Here is a 14867-nt window from a genome sequence, read left to right as displayed (position 1 = left end):
TTGTTAGAGTAGGTGACCAACAAGCCAACATGTGGCTGTGGTCTTTCGTATTTATTACTGTAATAAACGAACCTTTATTCGTATTAATGATAAAACACCTTGGCATTCTATATCTTTGTCCCTTTGTCACAAGCATAGATATAGTCCTTACAGTTATTACAAGTACTAGTAATTGATCGTTAGGATCGTGAGATATTTACTCAAGTATTATAACTGTTAAACGTGTTCCTAGTCGAAGGGTTACGCCACTAATGAGGATATCGGCCTTTCCCATTAAGACTAGCACTTAGTGTATGTGTACTGCATCTCATCAGTAAACGGTATTGTGATATCGGCATGCATAAGTGGGTGCTCGTAAGTTGACGAGTTCACTGAACTCCCTCACCCTAGAAATCTCTAAGTGGTTCCCAATAATCGAGTAGAGATATCTATGGTATAGTTGTACACCATTAGTCCTTATGACCTAGACATCACCGTGACTTCACTAGAGGACCAGCTGTATCGTGACCTGTCCCTGAGTTCCACCGAGGACCATCCCAAGGGCCAGTGTTCGTGCAGTCCGAAATCTAGTGGGAGGTCTGTGCATTGTAGTCGGGGATTCGATCGCTAGAATAGTCTTGGATGTCCTGTGTGTTCTGAAAGTTTGTAATCATTCTAAGTCTCTGGCCAGAGCTGACTAAGTGATGATTAGAGAATTCGATTCTCTAAGTCATGCACGTAAGGATTACAACACTTGGAACGATCGCACCGTCATCGAACATATAAAGAGGTCTCGATGAACCAATGCCTCTAGTTCGATCGGGACATATGAATCGAAGGGACCGTACTGTACGTTAACTATATCTGAAGGTTCTTGCAGGCACTTCATTTGTATCTAGGGAATCATGACGCGTAGTTGCTAGACGCCAATCTTGATTCGTTGGGTGATTAAGGTGAAACGAGCTTCATCTTAATCGTAACTCTAAGAGACGAGTTTTGACCACAAAGGGTTGTGGGCCCACGGCTAGCTTACACCTGAACCATCGAGGGTCACACTGCTCGTGCACATGAGATCTTTGAATAAACGGTCAGAGATAAAATAGTTTATCTTTGCATGATTGGAAGTCAATATGATTGGATCCAACATTCGTGATTTGGAATTATGAATGAGAATAAGAAAAGGAAAAGAATAGGCGAACGTATTAGTGAACCTTCTAAATCGGGAAGTTTCCAAATTTAGAAAGTGCACTGAATTAGGGTTTCCACTTTTGGAAAGTTGGAAATCGAGAGTTGGCACTCGTAATGACGAGGATATTATAATGATTCCGAAAATGTAATTGTTGCAATTTTCCGATCATTGAATTGAGAGAGACGAGCAAGTAAAGGAACTAACGAGCTTAAGCTGTTGGGCCCGGTCCAACTTAAGCCCGTTAGGGTTTTATGCAAGGGACTATAAATACTTGATTTATAGGCCTTGCACAAATATACAAGACCTAATCAAAAACCCTAGCCGTCCACCTCTCTCTCTCGGCCACTCTCCCCACGGCCACCACCGCACCGCCGTCGCTCCTCCGTCGCCGGAATCGGCCATCCATTGGCCGATCCCTTTCGGTACTCTTTTCTTCTTTCTTTTTCTTCCGTTAATTCTAACTATTACGTGTCTAGTGCCACGTGTTTAGTAGATCGAAGTATACGAGGTGAAATCCGAGAGGAGGAAGATCGAAGAATCGAGGAGTAGCCCTAAAGCCGACGACGCACGCGACCCACGCGCCGCCCCGAAGACCGCGCGTGAGATACATGCGCCGCCGTGCCGTCTCGCCGTTGCTGCTGCTGCACCGCTGCTGCCCCGATTGTACGGATTGGTTTCCGTAGCAATCTCGACTTGCTAAACGCTCCTACCTCACGCTTCAAGAGGTAAATACACGAAACCCTAGTTTCGGTTCGTTTAGGTTTAAACTATGAATTCATGTTTGCTATCATGTGATTTTATGTGATTATGTGTAATCGTTTTAATCGTTGCAAGCATGTTATTTGGTTTAAACGCGAGCATGTTAATTGATTTAAATTCGGTTAAATTATTTAGCATGTATGTTGTTTTAATTTCGCTGGAAGCGCAAAGGTACGCAATTAATTGATTTTAATTTGTCGGGCATGTACTTGTGTGCTTTAAAGTCGTTTAAATCACATTAAATTTTTGTTTTTCGCTGCGTACGCGTGCCCGAAACCCAACAAAAGTGACCGTGGGACCGGCTGTTAAAGCATCTGGAGTATGCAAGACATCATCTCGCTGGACGGAGGTACCTCCTTCTAGATAAACTCCATGCACATTAGGGTGGGGCGCTGGGCTAACTTCTGATTTCGATGGGCCAAGTTGACTGATTTTCTCTCCAGGGGGGTATTCATTATTAAGTTTATTTTTGGTGGTAGTATAGTAGGGAAAAGAAAAGAACAAAATTATATAAATGTTTGGTTATCTCAACGTTCTTATACTCAGATATTTCTCACTGACGGCGCCATTTGATTCAGTCGAATCTTTTGATATTGTTTTGATTGGGTTTTCTTCTGTGTCGGGTTCTGTAGAATAAGACCAGAAAAAAAAGAAACCGGGATTATGTCGGACTTTGCACTTCGACGGCCAAGTTAGTAAGTTACTTTGCTATAAGATACTCTCGCTAATTGATAAGCTATTTTAGGATTGTATATGCGTACCTTTATTTACCTGACCTTAGGCTATTTATAGAAAAAGTTCGGATTTGAATCCGGACTTTACTCCAGTTTAGTCTGTCTAATCAGATTGTTCCGAACCCCAAATGAAGATTCAATTGGGCTTAACTTGTTTCTTCGAGGAACAGTGTTGTGGGCTACACATGCCCAAAGCTGAACATTCCCTGATATCTCTGACACATGAGGAGACAGGCATTAAATGTGATGACGGCTCTGTCAGACATCGCGCTTGCGAGAAGTCAAGTTTTTCTTCCCGTTAGCGAGAGCCCGTCATCCTCTCGCCTTTCAGCTGGCTTTATTTTGACTAAGCTGACCTTATGGGAGCCTCTTTGTTGGGCCCTTGTTGGGCCATCCTTCTTAACGGGCCAAGAGATTAGGTTTTACCGAATCAGTATTTTGTACATTTTTTCTTGTAAATTTTGTATCATTATTGTATATTGTTTATAAAGTTTTTGATCATTTATTTTATTTTCCATAAGGGAATTCCACTGATGAACCAGTTGCCCAAACAACTTCTGCACCAAGGGTCCAAACCACTGCACCAATGGCCCAAACCACTACACCGAGGAACTCCACTACTCCAAGGAAGACTCCTGAACAAAGGAACTCCACTGTTGAACCAAGTAATTCTGCTGGACGAAGGTCTGCCTAAGGAACTCCACTGCCCCAAGGAACTCTTACGAACAAATGAACTCCACTATTGCACTAAGGAAGTCTGTTGTACCAAGGAACTTTTTCGTATCAAGGGCTCAAACCACTATTAAACCAAGTATCTAAACAACTGTTGCAACTCCTATTTCTACTCAATAATCAAGAGTTGGTTTAGAAAGATCACAACAACCTTGAACGATTGGAAAGGTTGTATGATAGTAGTTCTTTTTGTGTTTTTTTTTTTTTTTTTGTGTTGAAAGAGCTATGTTTTTGTGTTAACTTAGCTCTGTTGTAGGTGTATGAGGGAAGGAGAAATGCAACCCTGCTTGGAGGAAGTTCTGGTGTACATGTTAGTCGTTAAAGTAACCCCATTGCCTTAAAGGATAAGGAAGCCAGAGATATCTCAATTTCTTCATAATATAAGGGAGAATGCCAAGAAGAGGAGACAGTGGAAGATTTAGAAGTCCTTTGAATTTTTTTTTTTGTTTTTGAATTTTTGTCATCCAGGCTTTTGAAAACATTGTAAATTTTGATCACTTTTGGAAGTAATTAATTATTTTGGAAGTAATTAGTGGTTTCTGACTGTAATTGAATGACACTGTGGTTTTTTATTTTGGATATAATTGTATGATTATCACTTTTGCAATGCAATTAAATTGGAAAATTATGCTTTAGGTAGGTTGCAATGCAATTGTTATTGCAACTGTAATTGTGTAAAATATTATTGTTGTAATTGCAATTGAATTTCTGTAATTACCAATTACATTTATACTATAGGGTTTTTTTCCATTAATTTTACAATCAAGGATGATTATCTACAATTTTTGTTAGAGATGTGTAATAAAAATAGAAAGAAACAAAAACTATGCTAACAATCAAAAACATCATTACAACATCGAAGATTCGTTCATTAAAATCATAATGGAAGAAAAAAAAAAAAAAACAGCTCAAGAAGCTTTTTTCTTTTACAACTTCAATAACAAAACAACATCCACAACAAATAATCATAAATTTACAATCCAAGAAATATGTTAAATTACATCTCCATTTTGTCCCTCAAACCCCTTAGGTGTAGTTCTTGACGTTACTTCATCTCGCTCGTCTGTTTCATCTGGAAAACCTTCTACAAAGGCTTCCCAATTAAGAAATTGTACAAAAAAAACCAATCGCTCCCAAGTTGCTCGATTTGGTTCACACCAACGAAAAAATTTGCAGCCACAATGTTCACAGGAGTAGTACAACTATACCCTTTGATGGTTTCGTTGATTCAACCACTTTTATCATTGCTTTCATTTTGCATAGATATAGAGAAGTATTTTCATACCCCAAATCCATCAGTGGCTTCGAATTACTCATCTTTGCCACGTTGCTAGACGACTACGACGACATTGTGGAAATCTCAATGCAAAACGAGAGAAAATCTCAAAGCAATTGAAGTTGAAGTCGTATGGTCGAAACTTGGGCATAAAAAGAAAAGGGGGATAAATTAATGATTGTGTGAAATTCTTGATATTTAATTTAGACCGCGTGTAAAATAAAAACGATTAGGTGTGCATTTATGACATTTTACAAGCGAAAAAAAAGAAGCAACCTCAGAATGTGCACGTGTTAAGCATGATTTACCTTCAGGGGTCCAGATGCATTGACTTTGGTTACACACGAAAGCGTTGGTGAGTTTTTTTTTTCTGAGAGAGGAATATGTGCCAATAAGAGATTTTAACGAGGGGTGATATATTTTGCAATAAACTCCTTTTAATTATTTTAATAAATGTTTTCCAACAAATAAGACCATGTAGAAAGATAATTTAAACTTTAATTTGGTATAAAATGTTAATATATGGTTATGAGTCTATTATTATACAATTATGTTTAGATTACGCATTCTAGTGAAATATTATTTAGGTCTACGTTCCTTCTTAAAAATTGATGCTTCCTGAAAAAGATATAAACAAAATATAGAACACAAACATTTCCACATCACCCAGGAAGAATTAGGAGATCACGCCAAGGGACCATAAAGCTACATGCACTCTAACCACCCATATCTAACAAATTCCGTAAATCTTTCCAATGTTAATAGTAATCATATCTCATTCTCCTTCCCCCTTTTATCTCTCTCCCAGAACAAGTTTCCAACTTAGAGGAGAAGAACGGAACAAAAGAGAGCCTCTCTTTTCTTCTCCTTCTCCCTCGTTTCTTCCATCTCCCGTTCAAATAATGTATGCAAACCCACCGCCGCCCCACTACGCCATGTTAGAGAACAACCAATACTACGGAAATGCACCTCCCCCGGTCTACCAGCACCGGAACCCCCCACGCTACGCCAACCACCATAGAAAATCCGTATGCGGTGGAAGTTGCTGCAGATGCATTTGCTGCTGTTGTTGCTTCCTTTTTCTCCTCATCTTCATCCAAGTTGCCGTCTCGGTCGCTTTGTACCTTTATTACGATCCCAAAATCCCAACGTACAAGGTCGAGAATCTTGCGGTTAAAGCCTTTAATATTATGCCCGATTTCAGCCTGAACACGGAATTTCTTTTGTCCGTCACAGCCCAAAATCCCAACAAAAGGGTTGGATTTATTTACGGTGAACGGAGTTGGGTGGTCGTCACTTATTCCGACGCTGTTCTTTGTAGTGGAAAGATCCCAAATTTCTATCAGGGATTTGAAAACACGACTCTTATGCAAATTGATTTGACTGGGAAATCCGATTTTGGTTCTGGACTGCAGCAGGCTTTCACAGATAACAAAAATAATCACAAGATTCCGTTGCTTGTGAGGTTGAAAGTACCTATTATCGTTGTTTTGGGACAAATTCACCTCAGAGAATTCAAAGTTTTTGTTAATTGCTCTCTGGTCCTCGACAACGTGTCTCCCAACAAGGACGTTGGTATCATATCCAAACATACCACTTTTAATGTTGAATTTTGAGGTTAGCAGGTCTACGTAGTTTTTTTTTTGTTAATCAAACAAATTTTATTAGTTGTTTCAAGATTGTAATTGTGTTTCTATTTCTAGGTACGGAAACTCAATTCTGACATGTTTCTGAAACAGTAATATATAAAAGGTGGTGGTAATCATTTATACTATTTTATTCCAATTTCGTGAAATTGTACGTACAAATTCACACTACAGACTCCCCATGAGGCTGTATAACCAAAAAAAAAAAAAAAAGAATCATAATCTTATAGATTATAAAAGAACTTAAGACTTTAGATTCTAAAAGATTCTTAGACTACGATAATTATTTATTAAAGGTAAATGGCAAATAGATCCATGACAAGGGCACTTAATTAAATGAGGGATATCCAACTTTTTTGTCTTTTAAATAAATCCAGCTCATTCAAACTTATTTGCAAATAAGGAAAATCCATTTATACATACCAAAATTAACCCCAATTTATTGAAACCCAATTCAACTTCAATTTCATGATTTCACCCCAATTTAACCCAGTTTCATCAATTAACCAATTTTAACCCTAATTTCAATTTTGACCCGCCACCACCGGAGACCGCCGGTCGCCGGCGTTGATTTTTTTTTTTATTTGAAATACTTTTTTTCCCCAGAATTTTTTTTCCGGCCGATCAACTGTCGTTGACCGCGGTCTCCGGAGTTGACTTTTTTTTTTTTTTTTTATAATTTTGTTTTTTCTTAAGAAAAATATTTTAATTAATATTACTGTTATGGCTGCTAAATTATTGTCTCCGGCAGTTATTTAACTGTCGGAGACAGTAATTTAACTGTAAATTGATTTTTTTTTCTTCAAAAATATTTTGTATTTTAATTAATATTATTGTCTTTGCTACTAAATTACTGTCTCCAGCAGTTATTTAACTGCCAGAGACAGTAATTTAACTGTTAATTGATTTTATTTTTAAATTTTTTAATTAATATTACTGTATTCGTTGCTAAATTACTATCTCCAACAGTTATTTAACTGTCGGAAACATTAATTAATTTAACTGTTAATTGAATTTTTTTATTCTTAAAAAATATTTTTAATTAATATTACTGTATTCGTTGCTAAATTACTGTCTCCAGCAGTTATTTAACTGTCGGAGACAGTTTTTTATCTGTTAATTGACTGTTTTTTTTTTTTTTCTTAAAAAAAAATATTTTAATTAATATTACTGTCTTGGCTGCTAAATTACTGTATCCAACAATAATTTAACTGTCTTAGACAATAATATTAATAATATTATTGTTCGCGAAAATAATATTCATAATATTACTGTCCCAAACAGTAATATTACCGTATGAGACAGTAATATTACCGTATGAGACAGTAATTTAGTAGTCAAGATAGTAATATAAATTAAAATATTTTTTTTCTAAGAAAACAAAAATTAGAAAAAAAAAAAGTCAATGCCTTGAAACCGGCGGTCAACGGTGGTTAACCGGCCGGAAAAAAAATTCAGGAAAAAAAAAGTTTTCAAAAAAAAAAATAAAGTCAACGCCGGAATCTGGCCGGAAAAAAAAACATTTCAGAAAAAAAATTATTTTCTGAAAAAGAAATTTGGGGGTTAATGTGATATATTTGTTTAAATCCGGGGTCAATGTATAATATTATGAAAATTAGAGCATAATGGGTGGAATTGATAAGAATTATATTATGGAGGGTAATTTAGACTAAAGATATGGCGATGGGTTTAATTGAGAGACTGTTTTTTTTTTTACGAAAATGCATATAAGTGCCATGTGATGGGTTTTTTTTTCCCATTCACCCTTAAATATTTAGGCTCTAATATTTGACAATCGTTTCCACTTCCAATCCCTCATTTACCGGTCTACAAATTACATAATTATGTTATTAACTTATGACGCACAAGGTCCCTCCGTTTGTTTAACCGTAACAACTAACAGTTAAAGGGCTCAAAGTGAGAATTTTTTAGTACATTATATTGCAATAAAATTATGTATTATTTCAAACTTCTAAAAATATCCTAATAGTGTAAAAATAAGCGTCCCCTCCCCCACTCTCACTAAATGTTTCTAAGTGCACACTTGACCCAATATCATTTTACATATTTACCGATTACATAAATACCGAAAGGGTACTTTTGCAGTTATAAAATAAAAGTATATAATTTTTAACTATTATTTTTGTGTTGTATTTTTTAACTAAAGAAACATAGTTTGGTTTGTATTTTTTTTAACTATCATAATAATTTTGTATAAATGTATTCATCAAAGTTATTGCAATATTTCATGACATAATAGTTTAAATTATTTTATATATTATTTTATCTATGTTCCGTATTATTTTAGAAAAATCTATAGTTGATTTGATTATATTATTTTTTATCTCAATTTTTTTTCTTATGATTATTTTGTACTTTCTATCATTGAATATACTCTTAATTGGTTTGACTATAAATAATCCACATTTTAGAACAAAATTGTAATCTTAAAACTTCTTGAAAAAAGATCAGCACCCTCATCGTGTTTGGCTGTGCCGCACGAAACCCGTCCTCCTCTTTCTCTAGCAATAAGTTCACATAGCGATCCGAAGAAATATTCAACTATTCAATTTTAAGAGCTAGTTTGCATCAACTATTCTTGTCCACCCTATACGGTCGAAAGTTGAATTGATAAAACACAAATAAAGACAAGCAAGAACAAATAAGTAACTAACATGCAGATTAATCAAATTACACGAGCCTAGGATTTTATCTCCCCCTCCCCCCTATATATGTGATTATTGATCTCCCAATTACCTCAATTATGCAAGCAACTAACTCATATTACTAACTTGAGATGCTAAATTAATCATAACCCGCTTCCTCGTGTATTATATTTCTATTAGTCATGACTAAATTACTGTAATCCTACCCAATTCAATCAAGAACAAAGAATTAAGCACAAATCTCAACAGTGGCTACCTAAGAGGTTAACTATTCCTATGATAACACAACAAATGTTCTTCTACCACAGTCCTATTTTTTTAAACCGATCTTCCGATACTTGCATTCAACAGTAACAATAAAACACATATAGTGGCCAGTTTCATGCGCTTAAAAAAAACAAAAGGAAGAAGTAATCATAAATTAATACTTGCATAAAATCATAGAATTGAGTTTACAAACCCAACACAGGTTCGAATAAAATCCTTGAAACTAAGAGTTTAGCTACTCATAATTATGATAAACGCAAAAATAAGATTCATATAAAAATAATTAAAACTATGCTTGAATGTTCTCTTGTCTTCATCTTCGTTCCTTGTTATTTGCTCTAAGATTGGGTAATTCGGGTCCAATTTTCATGCTTTGACATTTCTCTTTTTATAGTGCAAAGATTTTGTAGAAAAGTGGGATTTTTGTTATGCACTTAAAACTTCCAAACATTGCAACTCATGGATTCGGACGACCGTTCGAATTGTAATGTAAAATCTCTAATCTCAAACTACATTCTCCTCTTAATCATCTCGGATGGTCGTCCGAATTTTCAAGGTATAATGTAGACTGCCGTCTCAAACTGCGTGACTTATTTTTGCCTCTTCTTATGTCGCACGACCGTCTGGACTTTTATTGTATTTTTGGGACAGTTCTGAAGCTACTTAGTACCCTCTGGCTTGATTTCTCAATTCTCTCACCTTTTTGCTCCATTGTTTACCATTTCGACCTTCATCCATATGATTCTTCATTTGCTCATCTAACACACATAAACCAAGTCTCTAAATACAATAAACTCAATAAAAATCTCACAAGTGTCCTCATAAAAGAATATAACCGTATGTAAAATATACACTCAACAGTAAGCATGAATGGAACGTCAAAAAATAATGGATTCAATGGGCGGAATTTATATTATTGACCCCGTACCTATAGAGAGCTAGAAACCAATATGCAAAGGTGGAAGTATTGACCCCGTGATTATAAATGAATCATAAATCGATACAATGTGTTAAGAATAATTCACAAGAATCCTTCTTGCAAAATATCCTGAAAAGTTGTTGAACAGCAACGAAAGAGAATTTTAATCTCGCAAAATTAATGCTTAAAAACATCGAAGTAATAATGACGTTAAAAAAATCTGTTTATATGTCTCATAGAGACCTAATCTAAGAAGGAAAATAACTAATAACTTCTCTTTAATAAGGAAATAACCAAACAAACCAAATTGAACTCTAAATAGCAAGAAAAAATTTGTCCCAAAATAAAATGCAAAAATTAATTAAATCTTCTTCTCCAAGTTGCGTCTTCTCGGTTAGGTGATTAGTAGGGATCAACTCTTTGAGCTCAGCTTGCTTCATGATTTGCTCCGAAAGTCGCTCCAATCCAGTTCAACTGGGATCGAACTAGGCTTCATCAATTTTTCGTTTTGAAGCTAGTCCGTCACTAAGTCAAGTAGTGTTGCTTCAATTTGCTTGGCACCAGCTCACATAATCGGTCCTCTTGGCATATATAACTTGTCCAATTGGTTACCTTCAGCTCAGTAGTAGCTCACTTAGTTGGCTAGTTGGTATCCTCATGCCCCCATTGAAAAGGATTTGTTCTCAAATCTAAACCTTCATCGAACGGAGATAGGTCAGAAACATTAATGGGCGAACGGACTTGATACTGACTTAGAAGGTCGATCTTGTAGGCATTTTCATTGAACTTTTCTAGCACTTGGAATGGTCCGTCTCCTTATGGCTTAAGTTTCGAGCTCCGCTGATTAGCAAATTTTTCATTGAGGAGTGAATCCAAACTCAATCACCCGACTCAGATGTAAGGTGCTTTCGCCCCTTATTAGCTCGCTTTGCAGCTTGCGCGTTCCTCTTCACAATGTGCTCGCATGCTTGTTCATGGATTTTATTCACTAACTCTGCCTCACGCTTTCCATCTAGACTAGAAATCTCATTAACAGGTAAATCTAACAAACCAAAGGAGTTAGCGGATTAACACCATAAACAATCTCAAAATGTGAGTACTATGTAGAAGAATGCATCGGTCTATTATACGTGAACTCAATAAAAGAAATACACTCCTCCCATGACTTCAGGTTTCCGATAAGGACAACTCGCAAAAACATACCTAAAATTCGATTAACAACCTCGGTTAGACATTCAGTTTTGGATGAAAAGTAGTAGAAAATAGTAAAGTTGTACCCAACTTACCCCACAATATACACTAACAATGACTACGGATTTTAACATCCTTATCTGTAACAATAGTTTGAGGTACCCCATGCAATCGCACTACTTTTCTAAAGAACAAATTAGCTGCATGTGTAACATCATTAGTTTTATGACATGAATGAAGTGTACCATCTTAGAAAATGATATACCACAACAAAAATAGCATATCGACCTTTACTAAATCTCCGCAACACAAAACAAAATCTCTTGTTACGTCGGTCAAATGATGAGTAGGAACAGGTAAAGGCGTATATAATCCATGTGATTTAACCCTATATTTAGATCGCCTACATGTACACTTCGAGCAAGTTACATTAATATATCGCTTCATATATGGCCCAAATAAATGCTCTTTCATAATATCTAATATCTTAGAAACACCGAAATCTCCCATTAAGTCTCCTCTATGTGATTCTTGCACATGTAATTCAGAAGCAAACAGTTATACATACAAAGTTTGTTATTCCTAAACAAGTAATCATCATGCTTGTAGATATTATCAGACGTTCATTTATCACATGAAACAAAGATAGTAGAAAAATTATGATCATTCATATAAAGCTCCTTAACATGCTCAAAATATAGGAATCGGCTACTAGATTATCTTTACCTTGTTTATATTGAATCAGAAAAGGAAACATCTCATTGAATTCCACCCACCGAGCATGTCTTCGGTTTAACTTGCCTTGGCCCTTAAGATTTTTTAATTATTCATGATCCGTGTGGATAAAAAATTCCTTACACTTTCCAAGTCTCCAATGTTCGCACTAACACGTAGAGCTCTTTGTCAAAGATGCGCCATTCAACTTCTCAATAAAATAAACGATAGGTCACTTGTCCTACATAAGACTTATACCAATACCAATAGCAGTAGCATCACATTCGGTTTCAAAAGTTTTAGAAAAATCCAGTAAAAGTAATAAAGGAGCGGAACTTAGCTTATCTTTTAAAGTGCGAAATGCCTTCTCTTGTGCCTCGCCTCCCACTTGAAGCCAACCTTCTTATTGATCACCTCAGTTAATGGAGCTGCAATTGTGTTGAACTCAACATAAATATCCTATAGAATCCAACTAAGTCATGGAAACTTCGCACCTCAAATGTGTTTTAGGGTGTTAGCCATTATCGAATAACTTTAACCTTCTCATCATCCACTTCGACGCCCCTATAATTTACAAGAAAACCAAGAAAAACAATCCTATCTAGGTAGAAATCACAGTTTTTAAGATTCATACAATTGTTCTTGCCTTAAGGAGTCCGAGATGCACCTCAAATGCTCAGTATAATCATGCAGATTTTTACTATATACTAAGATATCATCAACGTAAACAAAAACTTTTCCTATGTAAGCTCGCAAAACATGATTCATAAATCCCATAAATGTACTAGGTGCATTAGTAAAATCAAAAGGCATGACTAAGCATTCATTCAATCTATTTTTATTTTTAAATGCAGTTTCCACTCCTCTCCCTCTTTCATGCGTGATAACCACTTTTCAAAAATAAAAATAAAAATTAGGGGAGATAATTGAACCATGTAATTCATCTAGAATGTCATATAATAGAGGAATGGAATTTCGGTACTTTACCATAATTTTGTTGATGGCTCGACAATCAACACACATTCTCCAAATTACATTCTTCTTTGGTTCTAGCAAAACATGCACTACACAAGGGCTCAGGCTTTCTAGACCATGTCCTCTGACTAAAAGTTCGTCCATTTGGCGTTGTAACTCATTTGTCTCCTTTGGACTACTTCAGTAAGATGGCCTATTCGGGATTTAAGATCCTAGGATAAAATCAATTTGGTCCTCAATCCCTCGGATTGGTAGTAATATCGTCGGCATCTCGTCCGGAAACACGTCATGGAACTTCTACAAAGAGAAATAACAACACTATGCAAAGAAGAATTAATGTTAGCATTATAAAAGTAGGACTCCTTAAACATTAACAACATCATTGTTCTCTCGCCCTTACACACAGTTTTAATTTCTCTTTCTTTTGCATAGAAGCTCAATTTTGTCTCATCTCTCTTCATGAGGCCATACTTTTTTTTTTTTTTTTTTTCCGTTTCTCACTTTGGCCAAACTATGTTGTTTTACTTATCTACTACTACTAACACGCTCACTTTCATTATTTTTAGAACTTTCAGCAATGCACTTCTTGATGTGACTTTGCTCTTTAAACACCTGGCGAGGTGGTACCATCCTTAAAGAAAATGTAGCAATTTTTGTAGCCACCATGAACAATTCGTCGCTCAAATTGCCAAGGTCACCTAAGTAAGATATGAATTGCTTGCATGGGCACAATACAAAATTACAAATCACCTCATCCTTGTAATGTCCAATACTAAAGGAGACTAAGACTTTTCTCGTCACGCTCGGTTCGCCACTTTCATTCAGCCGCGGAAGTTTGTATGGTCTTTGGTACTTGATCATTTCCAAACTTAGTTTTTTTTTTCTTTTTTCGCCAGCAACTTGCTTACTGTATTAATGCACCTGCCTCCATTAATGATCAATCAACATACTCAATTTTAAATGTGACAACGTGCATAGAAGATGTTCCCTTGCTATATATTACGTCGCCATCTTCTTCGGCTTGCACATGGAGAGTTCCCATCACAACAAGTGTGATTCCATCCACATGTTGTCCATATCACCTTCCTCAAGTGTTGGCACCAAATTTGATTATCCCTCCTCTTCGGTATCCACTTCTCGTTTTATAAATAAAATCATAGATCGTCGATTTGGGCATTTAGTGAGTTTTGACAGATGTATAACATTGTTATTTATTTTTAGGAGGCAGTCTGATTGGTGGCTTCTCATTGCTAGGTTTAGTAGCCGATCTCTTTTCTAGATTCTACGTCTGCTTCGATCTCGATTTCCACCTTGATGTCTCAGTTCGAGTTGTAGTTCGACTTCGCTTAAGTTGTCTTTCAACCTTCATGGCCATGTGAAAAAATTCCTCAATTTCTACGCGGTGCTGGAACTCCACTACATTAGAGATCTCCCAGTTCAGCCAAAAGATATTTTTTGTTATTGTGGCCTCTCTATCCTTCTCAATGTTAGTTGGGATTATGGTGATCTTTATCTCCTTATGGTACTCCATGAATGATTTCGTACTTTGCTCAAGCTTTGCAATTTCAGATTTATATCCCTATAATAATAAGAGGGCACAAAGCTCTGTCTCAGAATTTCCTTTATGGACTCCCAATCAATATTAGTGGTTCACCAATTCGTCGTCTAGTCACTACGAATAGTCCCACCAAATGACAGTATAAACGGTGAACACCACAACTGCGATCTTCACATTTTTTTCCTCGCAATAGTTGTAATCGAAATGAGTTCCATTTTTTTTCACATTTTATGTATGCCTCATGTTCACTCTTCCCTTGGAA

The 14867-nt window shown here is 36.1% G+C and overlaps 1 protein-coding gene across 1 annotated transcript; it reads left to right on the top strand.

The window, feature by feature from the left end:
* Nucleotides 1–5447: 5447 nt before the first annotated feature.
* On the top strand, nt 5448–6434 carry LOC105970579 (NDR1/HIN1-like protein 6). Its single transcript, XM_012995408.2, has 2 exons — nt 5448–6286; nt 6373–6434. The coding sequence occupies exon 1, from the start codon at nt 5572–5574 to the stop codon at nt 6283–6285; it is 714 nt and encodes a 237-aa protein (XP_012850862.2). The 5' UTR covers nt 5448–5571; the 3' UTR covers nt 6286; nt 6373–6434.
* Nucleotides 6435–14867: the final 8433 nt, after the last annotated feature.

This window comes from Erythranthe guttata, chromosome 8 (genome assembly GCF_056151865.1).
Source record: "Erythranthe guttata isolate IM_541 chromosome 8, IM_541, whole genome shotgun sequence".
In the NCBI taxonomy this organism is placed as follows: Eukaryota; Viridiplantae; Streptophyta; class Magnoliopsida; order Lamiales; family Phrymaceae; genus Erythranthe; species Erythranthe guttata.
This window is presented reverse-complemented; position numbering and strand designations above follow the sequence as displayed.

Bases quoted from the DNA above. Each gene is read 5' to 3' on its own strand.
- LOC105970579 (XM_012995408.2), top strand. From the start codon at position 5,572: ATGTATGCAAACCCACCGCCGCCCCACTACGCCATGTTAGAGAACAAC.